This window comes from Labrus bergylta, chromosome 15 (genome assembly GCF_963930695.1).
Source record: "Labrus bergylta chromosome 15, fLabBer1.1, whole genome shotgun sequence".
NCBI classification, from domain to species: domain Eukaryota; kingdom Metazoa; phylum Chordata; class Actinopteri; order Labriformes; family Labridae; genus Labrus; species Labrus bergylta.
In genome coordinates this window covers 7423268-7439609 of record NC_089209.1, presented here as the reverse complement: position 1 = coordinate 7439609, position 16342 = coordinate 7423268, and the positions used below count along the sequence as shown (strand labels likewise).

Sequence of the window (16342 nt, the reverse complement as noted above, 5' to 3'; positions counted from 1 at the left end):
CTTTATTTTTTCAGTTCAATGATCAGTCATTCCGTCAGATTCTCTGCAGGCTGCAGCGCTCCAAGTATGTGCACACTTCATAAAAAAGGCCGCACGGTCAACAAGGCCCTAGACTCCCACCTGCCACTCACCATCAACAGCTGTTGTTTACGAGGATGCCCTTTCATACCGCGGACAATTAACGGCCGTAAACATTGAGAGAGCGCGGCATTTCAACACATTATTGGAACGCCATCATACGTCAATCAAGGCTTTAACAAAGACAATGGGACACGTTACTGAGTTCTGACTAACTTAAAAGTGATTCATGTTTTATAAACTGATTTAAATTCTTACTCAGGCTTGAATCTCTTTACACACAGTGGGTTCTGTTTTGTTGTTGAGATCCAGTAATGATAAGGGACTTCAGAGGCTGAGCTGATGCTGCTACTCTTCAAAGTCTAATTAAGTTTTTTCCAGGAATAAATCAATTTATGAACCCAAGAGAGAATAACGAAAAGCACAAATGACACTCACAAAGAGGATATCTTGAATGATTTCTGACATAACCAGTGCTTTGATAAAAGATATGTTATTCTACACTCAGGTACTGCACCTGTTCACTTATCAGTGCCACACTTAAACATAAGCAAAGTGTAAAAAAACACTCTCGCAAAGAAAATAAAACATTTTCATTATTATAACCACAAGTTTTCTTTATTTTCATCCCAACCCACAAATACTCTCTTATAAGTTTTGTGCTTGACAGAATCATTGTCTGCTAGCAGCTTAAGTTTTGTTTCTTAGTATTGACGGTACAACACTCGGTCAAATCATTTCATATTCGCACTAGTGCACCAGGAGTTGTGTCACTGATCAGACTTTTAAACTGTTGTGCTCCCACTGTTGTGTACCCACCTTGTGGTTGCGCCCGTGCTTGTAGAGCAGAGAAATGATGGATTTAATGTGACCTCGCTGGATGATGTTCAGCGCCTCGGGACTTTCTACCAAGATACAGTGGAGGACTTCCAGGATCCCTAAAAGGTCAGACAAAATATTTGTCAATAACAGAACACATTTAAGCATCAACAGGAGAGTTTTCTCAGACTGCTTTAAGACTGTATAACCTTTGTAGAGGAATCAGAAAATGGGCTTCATTGAATACCTGATGAAGATTCCATTCTCTCCAGTTTGCTGACCAACCAGTCCAAGTTGCGGGAAAACTGGGTGCAGTTGTTCCTGTTTCCTCGAATCAGCGCGGCTGCACACAGGACAGAGTTTTCAAAAAGTTCAAATAAATGACACACACGCTTCAGTAAAAGACATAAATAATGAGGTTAGAGGTTTAAAAAGACCTTTGGAAGTCCACCATTGTGCTGTCCACATTAAGTGTTTGTCTAACACCCTCTGCAGATATTACAATTCATGAACTCTGTGAAACCAAGACTGTCAACCTTTCTAATAGAAAGTACATGAGAACAATTTTCAAGCCAATGTGAACTCGGGTGCTCTCAGCTCTCTAAAAATTGGAGGTATGTTCCCACCTCTCCGTCACCATGGCGACATTAAAAAGTGGTCTTATTACTTTACTGTCTCATTTTTCACCATTAGGATTCAGGGACACTGGACTGATAACACCCAGGAAACAATTTAACGGCACTTTGTGCCAAGGGAATACTGATGGGTGTCTAATCTCTTCTAATCTTTCCTTTCTTAGTTTTCAGGAAAGCTATCATTCAGAATGACGACGACACGAGCCACATCACGAAGAAAGGCCAGGGAACATGAAATTAAAAGTCAGAGACCGAGGAGGAACCTGAGGCTACAGACTTCAAATAATGAACACATTAGCATTTACTATATTATGAATCAAACAGAATGAAACAAGGTGTATATTCAATAGAAAAGAATGAGCTTTGAATAATAAGACTGGTAACATTTGATTAAAGAGTGACAAGTATGAATAGTGTTAAGTGTTAAACCAGGATCCATTTTCTACATTGTGAAGATGATATTCGTGCTTATCTGAGCAAAATCCTGTTTTTGGGGTCATATTTTTCACATTGTTTTTCTCCTCCTGCATCTGAAGAGCCTTTTCTGTTTCTTTGTTGTCAGTGGGAAGACTTTTTTCTTTCTTCTATTTCTTTTGAATAATTCAACACAGGGGATGAATTTGATGTCAATGTCCTCATAAGACCCATGTCAACTTTTGACTCCAAAAACTTGAATTCAACAATCGTTCTTGTACAGAAGTTAAAAATCCTCTCTATCCTCTTCATTCGCAAAGCCCACATGCAGTCAAACTACATGTCTGTCCCTGGAAAAGTACAAATCATACTTGACTAATTTCATTGTCATCACTGATCTTTGTAACAGATGATACACTGGCACTTCAATTGTAAACCTTTACTGCTAAAGCTCCACATTACCTTACATTCTTACTGATTTAATCCATTAACTACAGAACACAATCCATCAGCTACTGAACTGTACATATCAATTTAATTTTTTTCAATATTACATAAAGGAGAAATTCTGGTTTACACTCTGTTATTGAGAGACATGCTTCTCACACACATGCACACACAGGACCTGTGGACATGCATTAGTGGAGAGATGTCAGAGTGGGGCTGCTACACAGTGGGTGGGTTGGGGGTCTGGTCCCTTGCTCAAGGATACCTCTCCAGCTACCAGACCAAATTCCACATTATGGTCCGCACCGGGACTTGAACCAGCGACCCTCCGGTTCCCAACCCAAGTCCCTTTGGGCAGATCTACTGCTGCACCATATCCCTCTTGTAGACACAAATATTGGTAGATTTTGTTTCTCTGAACCTTTTAAATGTAACAAACTGAAAACTGCCATCCACCCTTCCTATCAGAGATTTTTAAGCTTAATTATCTAAAAATGTTTAAATGAAATCTTTATAGCGTCAGTGTGTCGTTCTGTTTTGCTGTTTTGTTTGTTGTGAAGGACACGTGTCTCTTTTGTAAAATGAGTCCTGATCTCTCAAGGGGATGACTGATAAGACTAATTCAAAAAATACCTTAAGGTCAGTTGTCCACCTGGAGATTTAAATTCTAATAATGACTCTGTTTAATCCCCCTCAAATAAACGGACAGACTTATTTTCTGAAGGCCAGGAGAAGTCAAAACAAACAAGGCCGCCGCACAATTCATCATGCAAAAAACCTGCCTTTGCATTCTTGGGGGTGACCCCTCTGTGGGTGAGGCTGGAGTGCACTGCGATGAGTGTGTTTGCGAGGCCTGAGCGTCTGTGTTTACTGTGTGTGCACGTTGGGAGTACATGCTGGGGAGGTTATGATGAATATAAGGGCAGTCAAGGTGAGCCGAGGGGTAGCTGTTGATGGGAGAGCTTCGATGACAGCAAAACAAACTACCCAAGAAAAAAAAAAAAGTTGTGCAAAAATGAAACTTCTCAGGGTCAGAACTTGAGCATTCATGACTCATGTGCAGGCCCACCGAGACAACGGGATAATGCCAGCACCTGTGACGGCTGGCATTTTGTTAATGACGCCGTCATCTTTTCAAATATGCAGCTCAATGCTTCGTAATGTGCCCACACCGCTCTCAGAGAAGGATGTGTCCTAAACGGAAGGCAGGGCGGATTATTAAACGAAGAGTGCACACTTAGCTTCTCCCTCAACTCCCTTGTCACAAATAATTACAAATAAATGTCATGTAAAGGCCATCACCAGCTGCGAACTCCAGATGTGGCATTGAGGAAAAACAAGCGGAGGGGAGGAGGGTGTTTATGGAGGGAAGAAGGACGGCAGAAGGAGAGGGGGAACAGGAGAGTTTCAAGTTTTAAAGGAGAGTAAGAGGATTCTGCAAAGACACTCGGGGAAAGATTAATACTGCATGTGGACTCCGGGTCGACAGCTGACAGCGCTGACAGAAGATGTGGACATTTCACGTGATCGATCACTCAGTACACGCTTACCCAGGAGTTCATAGAGGAGGTTAAGAATGTCCTTCCACGCTGCGCCCGCCTCCTCCCCTGCCATCTCTCCAAAGTGAGCGGCGCTGTCGTACAGGTTCATCCGGTCGATGCATTTGGACAGGAGGGTCAGCATGCCCTGAGAAGAAGGGTCAGGAGTCAGCCGTGATTCACCCCCCTCTAAACAGACAGCATGTACTGACAGTGGCACGATGTGAATTCATTTCTTAAATAGGCTCTATGGAGGGAAGTAATCAAGAGAATATTTTTTGTTTTCAAATGACACAACAGTGGACAAATTGACGATCGTTTATTAAGAAAAAGTCGCAATATATCATGCTCATTTTGAATTTTTAAGTCTTGACTTTGTGACACCTCGCCTGTAGCTTTGCATTTACAAGTCAAAAGAACGTATTTATCTCATCCTGGTGTCTATGAAAACTCTCAGTTCGGCCTCTGTCTGACATGTTTTTACTGTTTGCTAAGGCCCCCCCCCCCCACACCTACACGCCTAATTTCATCCGATTGGTCATCTCTCCAGGACCCTGCTGTGCCTGGGATATACTCAACATATAAAGACTTTCATGGCTTAGTGATGTCACAAAATCTCCAAGGTACAAAAAACCTGCCTGCCTATGTGCAGAGTCCATCGTAAAACTTCAAATCTTTGCTCTGGCTTTTAATACAATTTGAGCTTGACATTTTGAAATTGTATTCATGCTCCTATTTATTGTGTTTCATTCTAGATGTTTTGTTTTTTTTTAAATATAACAACAAAAAACAAGCAACCCACATAAAAAAAAAAAAAATCCCACAAACACAAAACCAAAACAAAACAGACCAAAACAAAAAAGTGACACACACATCACCAATGACATAACCATGATTTAATTTCAGTTTTTGCAACCATATATGTTGTTTTTACATTGTCTTTTTTTTTTTACGCTTGTACAGCACTTTGGTCAATCAAGGTTGTTTTAAATGTGCTATAGAAATAAAGATTGATTATTTGACTGATTGATAGAGCAGCCTGCAGACTGAGCTGTGAAGACTGAGGGATTACTCAGACGTCTATTAATTTACTTAATTTACTTTTGAAACTTTGTCCAAGTTTATGATAACTATCCAGCATTGTAACAATATAAGAATGTCTAAAAAATATGGAACAACATAATAACCCGTTTAAAGTTATAAAACAGGCTTCAAGTTTATTTTGATTACTTTTACTGATCTTGACCAAGAATTAAAGATAAAATCTTCATTTGCCAGAGGACACTTTTTTCCCTGCACATAAATAAAGCCATCAAACTGACCAGAAAAACAGCATACCAGCTATGAACAAGTCTCCAAAATCTTTATCAAACAACGGTCTTTCCAAAAACGACTCTCACCTCCTCTTTGAAGAGGTCTTGACGTTTGATGAGTGAACGCAGAAGGACCTGCTTCTCCTCGTGCTCCAGCTCTGAATCGGGCTGTTTGAAGTACTCGATCAGGTCGTTCAGTGTCTGCAGCACCTCTTCAACATAGCCGGCCACCTCCGCGGACACACCATCTACAGTGCTGTCCAAAGCCCTAAAGGGACAAGAAGCAAGAAGAGTCAAGCTTTCAAAATGTGAAACACACCAAGCAAGAATTAACATTGTGTTGGGAGTTTTGTCTTTTTGTACGATTGTGTTGAAAAAATACATAGAAGTGGTTTTTAAGTGATTACTTGATGAAGTTGGTGAAGAGTAAAGTGGTGTTGCGGATGATGCGAGCAGCCCGAGACTCCTCATGTTGACAGCGCTGCAGGATGAGACCATCGTCCATGTGGCCCTCAGAATGCAGGCAGGCCTAGACCAGAATAAACACACACACACATTAATAGACATTTCCTGATGACTATAGGACCCAACGCATCAAAGACACTGTAACAACAAGGCATCAGTGAATAACTTTTTTTGTTCAATTAGACTTTTGAAAATTAGATCAGCAACTTGCATCCAAGTCAGTTGTTTGTTGGATACCTGTATGACTGCTGTCTTAAAGGCTTTATATGCGATTTCTCACACTTAAATATAATAGAAATCAAGTATATCCTCTGAAAATAACTCTGTGAGTCATGACTGTCTACAATGGGTGTAACACCCGAGTCCCACTGTCTGTGATGTTTTCAGAGTTTTCAGAGTCCTATCTTCACTTTGTTTACATCGCCTGGACAGCCGGCTGACTCCTCCCCTCTCGTATAAAAGTTGTTTAATTGAGGGACTAGAGAAAAGAAGAATAACATACTGTACTCACTGCTTAACTGTGTTTCTAGATCACGCTCATTTCAGGTAAATTTACATGCAGTGTGAAGATACGAGCATAATAAAGATCACTAGCATTAGCATGCTAACACAACAATGCACCGCCAGTTGTTTTGGTTTCATGCAGGTGCTCAAGGGCGACATCTGCTGGATCAAAAAATCGTATATAAAGCCTTTAATGACAATGAAGACTTTCTATTCATTTCTACTCTATCTCTCTGCTAAAGGCAAGGGAAAGTGGATAGAGTCGGAAATCAGGGCGAGCAAGAGAGAGTGGGGAATGTCATGCAGGAAAGGAGCCAAAGGTCCGATTTGAACCATGGCAGTCTTCTTCAAGGACTACATCCTCCATACATGGTGCACGCGAACTAACCACTAGGCCACTGGCGCCCCCTCAATAGTGTTTTTTTTAAGTAGCCAGTTATATAAAAAGTTAAAACAGATACTCAACAAGCTATTTCTCCAGAAGCTTTTAGAATGAAACATTCGAGGATGTAATGAAAGTAGGTTTACACCACTACAGCTCAGCGAAACCCGACTCGCTGTTATCAAACAGCATTAGCGAGAAGGGTGGGCGGTGGGTCCAAGTGTAAACTGACCATCGCCTCTAACATATCAGGTGCACTGGCACCCTGCCAGAGCTGCAGGGCCTGCCTGGCGCCGGCACAAGGTGGCGGTTTGATGTCGGTCCCTGGAGGTTTGCCCAGCGATGAGCAGTGTTCATGTGCCGCCCTAATCCCCCCGCGTCTCACCCAAAACTAACTGTCACCATCACCGTGGCCCATTATCACATCCAAACGGGATACTACATCACGTCTGCAGAGCGGGTGGGAGTCAGGGGAGAGGAGTTGTGCCGCGAGTATCCAGGTCAGAAAATAATTTTTAAATAGGGAGGTAAATAAATGTGCACCAGGGTGAGGTAAGTGTTTAGACAACCATACAGTGTGACCAACTGGTGCCATTAGGTGTGATATGCTACTCCCAACATAGACCTCGAGGTGATGGGGACGAGCTATGACAGGCGTGCAGGATCTCACCATAAACACATGAGGAGACTGATGTCAGCTTTGTGAATGTCATGACGTAAAGAACTATTCACTCAAAAATACTCAAAAAGTTAATTTATTAAAAAATGTATTTATCTGAATCTATCTACTATTATTTTTATCACACTACATGAATCCCAAAAATTATATTCTGTTCTATTTTAATTTTTTTTATAGCTAATGAAGCCTAAAAGCGTCAAGTAACTGTGAAAACAAAAACACAACACACAGCATGAGTGTGTGTTATCCTACACAGAGAGAAACAAGAGTCTGCTGCTCTGACTCCACTTATCGAAATTATGGGGGATTTTTAGAAAGGCTTGTTGTCTGTTTGTTACGTTCTGCACACAGAAGTCGCCGTACACAGCTCTATAGTGCAGTGGATTCACTCTATGTGACGGAGGTGCCTGTTTGTTTAGCTTGCAGTCTAACAACAGAGCGATGGGATTGTGTTTGCAAAGAGTAAACATGGAGCTTAAACTGTGAAAGAAAAAAACTATTCGCCTGAAAAATTGAGTTTGTTTCTTCTGGTGAGCTGAAAATGTAAAAAAAAACAAAAAAAACACCACAACAACAAGATATCTAAGCAAAAATAAAAGGTTGAGATAAACTAAATGAATCTCACAGCTGGGATTGTTCACAAGAAAATGAACTTCTTCTAAAAAGGTACCTGCTTTATTCACTCGCTTTAGTTTAACTAACTTTATAGACAAATACATCTCATTAACTGTTAAAATAAAACAGCACTACTCTGTATGAATATGAAATATTTTGATGCATACAGGAATCATTCAATAAAGTTAATTGAATAAGTCTGCATTATAACGTGACCTCTGAAGGGATTCAGTATGAATAGTTATCTGCAGAGGAACAGTTTTATTTGGGCTTACCCTTCTCTTCAGCGGCCCCAGGCGGGATGATTTGGCGTCAGGCGACATGTAGGACAGCCACAGTCCCGTCGCGACGTGCATGACGAAGCAGACCGAGTCCCCGTACTTGATCTCTGGGACTCCCATGCCGTCGATGTCCCTCTTCGGGCCCAGGTCTCCCTTTTCCTGTCGGGTTGACATTGAGAGGCACGTGTTACCAGATATGCAACAGAGAGAACAACAACAACAACAACAACAACAACAACAACAACACAGAGGCACTGAGACATGACAAACAACAATGTGTTATGATGAGACGTAAATCAGAGGAGGCAGGTTGAGGAGAGAGTTCGTTCATTGGCCTGCAGGGAGGTTGCTGCTGGCCTCATTAGCTCTGCTTCACGTCTGGCTCAGCAGAGATGGAGTGAGGCAGACAATAGCAGGCGACAGAAAGCAGTCGGGAACACATTAATGCCGATGTTCAACACGGCAGAGCGTTGACCTTTTTAGCTTCAGGACCCGACTGGTACTGGGGACGCGTGCGATCGGCAGACGAAGAAGAGACTAAGCAATCTACATAAAATAAGAGAGTTTACTTTCTATATTTGATTTTCAAAAGAACCATGAATCATCAGTAATCCCCAAAAAGCCTGAAGGCACTGCAGGATATTGTGATCACAGAGGGCATTTACACTGTGATGTCAGGAGTGGGACAGGTTAGAAAAAAAACAAAAAATTGCAGCACTCAAGAGGATTTCATACGGTAGCATTTGGAGATAAAAGGATATCTACGGGGACGTAATGGCACTCTGTGAAGGTGACTCACTGTGCTATTTAATGTCACTGTAGCAGTTTCAAACACGAGATAATAATGCACAATTACACGCACAACAAACAGTAAGTCCAGGGGATTAGCTGGGATATTTCCACATTTTCAACGGGACACCTAAGAGGTAAAGGGAGGTTAAACTCAAAACTTGACAAAGAATATTCTAAGAAGCGATGGCACCCTGAAGAAGGTGCAAGCAGATAGGCGTTGGTGTATTTTAATGTTTCAAGCCCAATGAATTAAAGGGCTTTTAAAAAAAAATGTTCTAACCATCCCGGACCTGGATTTTTGTTTTTTTGGTCTTAAGGTTTAAGGAAGTCCTCCATTCAATGAGCTCCGGTGGTTTGAGGGATACCAGAAGCGCTCCTGTTGTCTGTCTTTTTTCAATATTCAAAGTAGATTTGTGTTAAGACTTTCAACAGTTTTAAAAAAGAAATCAATTTAATTCTTTAGCATTGAACAATATGAAGAATTTAAGTGACAGCATTCTGAAAAATTCTGTACTAAATTCTCTGTCTAAGCTGCACAAATTTACTGGAATAAAAAAACCTTTCCGAGCTTCACAAACAAGTTCACAAAAAAAAAAAAAGCCATGTGCTTGTTTCTGGAGGTTATTTTAGGGAGCGAGACTATTTTTGGAGTACAACCAATTAGAACAAAAGGAACAGACGGATAGAGAGACAGCGTTCTAAACAGAGTCTGGGGCACAAAAAGTTCAATCATTGTGGGGAATAAATAAACAAAGGCAAATAGAAAATACAAAAAAAAAAAAAAAAGCCATCCTGAAAATCCCCCAAATGCATCACACTGAATCATTTCATACTGTTTATACGGATTGCACTTGACTTCTTCGTTAAAAATAGTTTCATCCCAGTGAAAGGCGATTACGCTCGGGCACAACGCGAATGTTTGCTCCAACATTCACAAAGTTGTCTACTCAGCAGCTGGGAAAAGGTCAATTCATTGTGGCGAGTCATGAGCTCATTAAGAGCTTACAGAGCCGCCTCTTGAGCCTTTGATGAAGTAGTCAGGGGGGGGGGGGAATATTTAGAGACATCTTTAATGGGGAAAGTTGCCCTGGAAATGTATTTACATCAACAGCGGCCTGGAGACGGCTGCAACCGCCCTGCTCAAGGGGCACATAAGAGCTAGTAGTAGAAATATAATGAATAAATCATGTTTATACAAGGAGCGTGAGCGCTAACCTTTGAGGGTCTGAAGCAGAAGGCAGTGGCTGCAGTGTCAGACTTCTCCCTGTCCTGGAGGACCAGTCCTCGGTCTTCAGTCAGGGCCAGGTAATTACCGGTTGCGAGGTGGCGTAGTCGGAAGGCCTGACCCCAGCGGATGTGGCTACCGCTCCAGCTAAAGAAAGAGGACCGGCGTCACAAAGTTTTTATACAGAGAGTATAGCATGTAGCTGTTCATGACATGGATCTAGTCTCAGTGACGTCACCCAATTGGTTTCTGAAGAGGTGTTATGAAGCCCAGCGATGGCCGTTTCTAAATTGGAAAACGCTGTCTCAACCTATACATGTAACTTACAACAACCTAGAAACAGACGAAGAGGCGGAGCTGAGGCGAGCCTGAAGCCTCCTGGCAAACAGATACAACGCACCCACCTGTCAAATAAACTCCTCAAAAAAAGTTTGGAAACATTATTTTGGTCAATTATTTCGCCCCTTTAATAATACTAATCGGTGTCGTATTTTATATCGTTGGAAAGCCTGATAAGTCACCTTTACAACGAGGTATAACTTGTAAGGATCATGCATTCATGGAATGAGCAACACAGCTAAACGTGTGGGTAGCGCCCTAAAAAAATGTGCCAAAATCCCCTGCAATGTTGTTCTGTTGGTATTCACTCCTGTAGTTTGAGTTGCTTGGTGGAATGGATGATTGCACTCTCCCACAGTAATACATCTTTTACACTTCATTCATTTTACACTGTCAGGGACCTCAGCAGTGTGTGGAAGATCCATACGAGGCCACAACAGCTTGGCCCCTCCTCCTCATGCTGGTCACCAGCCTGGTCACATTTCGGAATGGGATGGCATCCCATTCCTCAACCTGGAGTTGTTGAAGGTGTGTTGGTCACTCTGGCATGAACAGCATGCCCAAGATGATCCCACAAGTGCTGTTAGTCAGGTGCCAGTCATACACCTGTAACTGGCACACACCTGGCAGCACTTGAAGCTCAAAACAGTGAATACCAACAGGAGAACATTTCAGGGGATTTTGTCACATTTTTTGAGAGCGCTACTCACCTGTTTAGCTGTGTTGCACATTCCACGAATGCACGATCCTTACAAGTTATACCTCACTGTAAAGGTGACTAATCAGGCTTTCCAACGATATGACATACGACACCAATTAGTATTAATAAAGGGGCGAAATAACTGACCAAAATAATGTTTCCAAACTTTTTTTGAGGAGTTTATATACAAATATATATTATAAAATAATAAATACCCTGAAAGTTAAATGTGTATTTTCTGCTTTAAATGTAGCAAAATCAAATTCCTTCAAATGCTTAAACAAACTTCTCAAAGATTCTCTTGGATTACATGTTGAACTGTGTGTGAAACCAGTCTGCAAATGGAATGAAAATATTAGCCCGAGACACAGATTAAGTGAAACTTTTTTTTTTTTTTTTGCTGTCAGAGGAGCTTTACTTTCTCCATAAGGCTGATGCAGCGTGGAAAACACCGTTTAAAATTCCTCCCTGAGCCAGGAGCGAGAACATGTGCATTAATGGAGGCACCTGCAATCGCTTCATAGTGTACAGACTCTGACAGGCGGTCCCAGGGAGAGCCAGCAGACGATGTGACTGGAGGGAAATTGCGTGGGTGGCCAGTTAAAGAGAGCAGAAGAGGGAGGGGGGGGTAGACAGAGAGAGAGAGAAGTAGATTGAAAGAGATGGGAACCTGAACCAAACCTTCTGAAGGTTTCTCTTCAACTAATTGGTGATGACCGTTCTTAGTAAAGGGAGGTGAGGTTTAAATATAAGATACAAGACAGAAGCTGTGACTTTTACACCATTTTATTAAGCATGTGTGTCTGTCTTTGTGTGTGTGTGTGTGTGTGTGTGTGTGTGTGTTTTGGTGTGATCTCACCTGATCCTGAGAGGCTCCAGTCTCCAAAGCGAGCGGGCCTTTGATGCTCCCTTACCCGCCTCATAGTTGACTATTCTGAGAGCAAAAAAGGAAACAAAAATAGATTCATTCTATCATTTCCGAGGCTTTTCAGTCACAGTGGGGGATTAAATAACTGAATATGTTCCACCATAGCTAAAGCTCTATATCAGTCTGTTAAGCTGAAGCTATTTACTTTCATTACCCATTCAATTATGATCACTAATTACAAGACAAGAAAATCACATTTTTAGTCGGATACAAAGACATAATCTGCTCTTTGTGGTAATCATTCTGAGAGAAAAATAATCCACAAAAAATAATCATTACGATGATTAAACATCTAAAATTTACTGATGAAAAACAACCCAATTCTTACTTCTTGTACAAAACACTAAATCCAAGTGGAAAGCAAAAAAACAATGATTGAATATCCCTTTACAGATTAGATTTTGTTTCTACTTAATAGAGTTTGGAGCTGCAAATGGAACTGTTTCATTTTGTCACACTGATTTACATTCAGGAAAACAATCCAAAAGTCTCATTCTGCTGGCTGACAAAAACTTTGATGCAAAGAGTCTAAAGCAGTGGTTCTCAACTGGTGGGTTGGGACCCAAAAGTGGGTCGTGGAGTTTTTTTTCAGTGGGTTGTGAACATGTGACTATAAAAACAAGTGTGTCAAAAAGTCAGAGAAGTGCTCTTAAAACAGCTTCTTCTTTCTCTTTGACGTCCAAACTGCACTACTTTTCATTCAATACATTTGATTGGTTGAAAACATCTTGGAAATTTGGGTCCTGACTTTCATGAAGGAGTTGTTGGTGGGTCCTTCGGTTAAACCAGTCGAGAACCACTGGTCTAAAGGACTGTTTCAAGAGTTGAGGAAGCTTTTTTTTTTTAATTCTATTTCCCCAAAACATTCTTCCCCAATTCTTACATTTCTTCTATTTCAAATAATGACTCTGTGGCCATAAGACAACAAATCACTTTAGTTGAGTTATTAAGCAACTTACGTCTGCTCCTTCTCACTCTTGTCTGCTCCCGGGATGGTCAAACTCTCATCGTGTCCGTGACAAAGACGCATCACATGTCCACCAATTAAAAACCCTGATGAGAGAAAACAACATTTACAAGATACATTTTACATTCAGAGGTCAACCATACAGTGAAATGTTGACATGGAAAATTACAAGTTTCAATGCAGTACAGTATCAAACATACTTGGTTGTAATCTTTGCAAACACTGTATTAACTTTCTTAGAAAACAATGGATGAAAGCTGTTAGTGTATATCAGGGGCTGAACTTGCCTACAGCCATGTTTCCTGCAGAGCAGGTGGGCTGGATGTTCCAGAGGGTCTGCATGAAGGAGGCATCCACCTGGATGTTGCCATTGGAGTTAGAGAGGTGCTGCAAGAGAGAAGCAGGTTTAAAATCACATCAAACAAGAGGGCTGAAGACACAGAGAGAGCCAGGAGAGGAGTTGTGTTAGCGAGTATAAACAGACTCTGAGATTCAGCTGTACTGCACAGAGCAGTGAGAAGTCCCAGTGCTGGGGTTGAAGAGAGATTAAACAACATCTCGTCTCTCCTCCTGAGCTGCCAAACAGAGTTAAAACACAGCAGGGTCAAAAGCAGTGCTGCACCGCTGCTTCTCAATGCAGCAATGTCCAGATAATACTCGACAGTGATTCCTTCAAGCAGAAACACTTTGGAGTCCTACAGACCGGATCTCGGTGCATTTGAAAGCAAAGAATGATCACGACCTTCAACTTTATCCTGGCAAGATGTGATGTGGGTAAAGTGCAGGCGCCAGTGGCAGCGGGTGGCCTGGGTTCAAATCTGACCTGTGGCTCCTTTCCCAAATGTCACTCCCCACTCTCTCGCCCCAATACATAAAACTCTATCCACTCTCCTGTCTCTCTAATAGAGGCACAAAAAGCCCCACAAATAATCTTTCTTTCATATATATTTATATTAACTTCTGTGTCAGTGTTACCTCTTATCATGCGTCACTTTTTTCTCTTCTTTTTACTTACCACTGCCTCACATTTTCCTGCTGTCTTCCTCCTCCTCTCTTTGTGACACAGTGAGTAGAATCTAATCAAATTTTTGATTAAAATATTGATAGTTGGCACCAGCGACTTGATAATTGTATTACGTGAGTCAGGATGACGACAATATTGCCCTATCCATAAACTCTGTCCCACACATATTGAGAAGCGTTTCATGAATGCACATTATGCCTTTTCTTTCAGTCCAACATTTCATGAGGACATAGATAGATAGACTATAGCGCATCAGACATTTTTAAGTTTTTATGTGGCCACAATTGTCTGAAGTCAAACTTTCCCTGTTTCTCGACATTTAGGCCCCAGGATTGAACACTAGATGCAGACAAAAGGGGAAAACAGCTGACGTATTTCATCCTGACTGGTCCCAAAGCAACAGTTGCATACATCTTAAAAAGCCTGAGTCACGACATCTATGACTGTTCAAAGTAATGGAGCACTGATTGCTTTTGCCTGAATTTCTTATGTGGCCCTGTTCTTCAAAAGGTGAGTTTCTGTCAGGGCCGAATCAGGTGAAGATCTCCCATCAGAGGAGACCAAAAGGCTGGATTCTTGCCAGTTTTGCTTTAATTGCACATTTCCCTCCCTGAAGGGGCCGGGGGGGCAAGCCAGTGCTGCTCACTCTCCCATGCGTTGCACGTCGCTGTCCCTTGCTCCTTTTCCATTTCTCTCTCTCTGCCTCTTCCTCTCCCTCTCCCTCTCCCTCTCAATCTCCCTCTCCAAATCTCCCTGTGCTCTCTCTTTTTACCTGCTAAGTTAATTGAGGTCGGGTGTAAAGCTCTGCATACGGGAGACAGCATTAAGTCTGAGCTCATCAGAGAGATGGATGCCCTCCCAAAAAAAAAAATCATTTTTGAAAAGTAACTGCACAGGAGAGGCTTTTACAAGTAATCAGATTTCCATTACAGATAGCGGTGAAAAGTTTTAAAGGTGTCCCCTTGAATTGCCTTGTCACTCTGAAGTGTGCCGGAGTGAGACCGGTATCAGAGCTACATGACGCCTATGAAACTTTGCAGAGCGTCTTTCTGAGACGGACAGCGAACCATATAATTCCAGCTATGTGAGGCGCATAATCTCCCAAAATTCGCTCGCATTGTCTGCCTCTCAACTCTCGCAATTTTAGTGGCAGACAACAATATTTGGACATGAAAACATTTGGCAGAAGAATAACAAAAGACCCCCAAACAACGGGAGGGAAAATCTGTATGAAGTGAGATCAAACAAGCGAGCCAGACAGGCGGCAAATATGAGACGGTACAGTGTGCATCAGTAACTAGAGACTGTATCCAATACATCCAGACTGTCTGAGCAGTAGTAAATATTCATGAGAGGGAAAAAAAAAACCTCTTATCTAAAGATGAGACGCTGAGTGGAGGCTGCTGATTTCATGTGAACAGATTCAGCTGAAATGAACCCATCATCCTTTAAAACTGCATTTTATATCCGGTGTGCTACGGCCAGTTTCAGATGATTCAAAGGGAGTACGACATCAAAACCGTCAATTATGTCCTATCATTTCAAATCATTTATATTTTGAAAAACAAGATTCAAATGAAATTAAGATTTCACATAGCAGTGTATGCCGTGCAGTGTATGTCTGTTTTTGTATTGATGATACATCATTCAATATGATGAACTTACTTTTGCAAGTTACTAGTAGCAGTAGTATGTTTTCACATTAATAATAAATCAACTTGCCTCTGAATTATTCACAGTGCTTCAATACTTTGTGAGATTGTTGGACATTTTAAATATTTATCCAAAAATAAAAACAGCAGAATTAGAAAGTATTATATTAATAAACAGCATGGTTTCTCACTACTTTTCCTTATAGTTTGTTTGTTGACCTGCATATGACACCTGCTACATGGAGGCTGTATAAAGTTTTATTTAACGGACTTCATTCAACCCTAGAAGAGAAGGAAACATTTCCATAAAATGTCCATGAAACTATCAGAGAATATGTCTATACCCGAAATTCTTAGTTGTCTCAGTATGTGCCTTTAATTAAACAGCTTTAATACGATTTTTTACTTTTACTCTGCACTGTAATTATTATTATTTGTTTTAACTCTTTTAATTTCTTTACTTTAATTTTTAATTTAAATTAATTTCATTTGAATTATTTTTATTTTAACATATTTTCAGATTTAATAATTTCAGTGATTTTTAA

At 41.1% G+C, this 16342-nt stretch overlaps 1 protein-coding gene across 9 annotated transcripts in view; it reads right to left on the bottom strand.

The window, feature by feature from the left end:
- The window catches only part of ryr3 (ryanodine receptor 3), a 128507-nt gene that overhangs the window by 78160 nt on the left and 34005 nt on the right, over positions 1 to 16342 (bottom strand). For all 9 annotated transcript variants that reach the window (XM_065963677.1, XM_065963678.1, XM_065963679.1 and 6 more), the window contains 10 exons: positions 13409 to 13508; positions 13114 to 13207; positions 12086 to 12160; positions 10178 to 10334; positions 8165 to 8329; positions 5652 to 5773; positions 5332 to 5512; positions 3944 to 4079; positions 1145 to 1240; positions 898 to 1016 (listed from right to left, as the gene is read on the bottom strand). In XM_065963677.1, the coding sequence (XP_065819749.1) occupies positions 898 to 1016; positions 1145 to 1240; positions 3944 to 4079; positions 5332 to 5512; positions 5652 to 5773; positions 8165 to 8329; positions 10178 to 10334; positions 12086 to 12160; positions 13114 to 13207; positions 13409 to 13508 (1245 nt within the window). The remainder of the gene's footprint in view (positions 1 to 897; positions 1017 to 1144; positions 1241 to 3943; positions 4080 to 5331; positions 5513 to 5651; positions 5774 to 8164; positions 8330 to 10177; positions 10335 to 12085; positions 12161 to 13113; positions 13208 to 13408; positions 13509 to 16342) is intronic.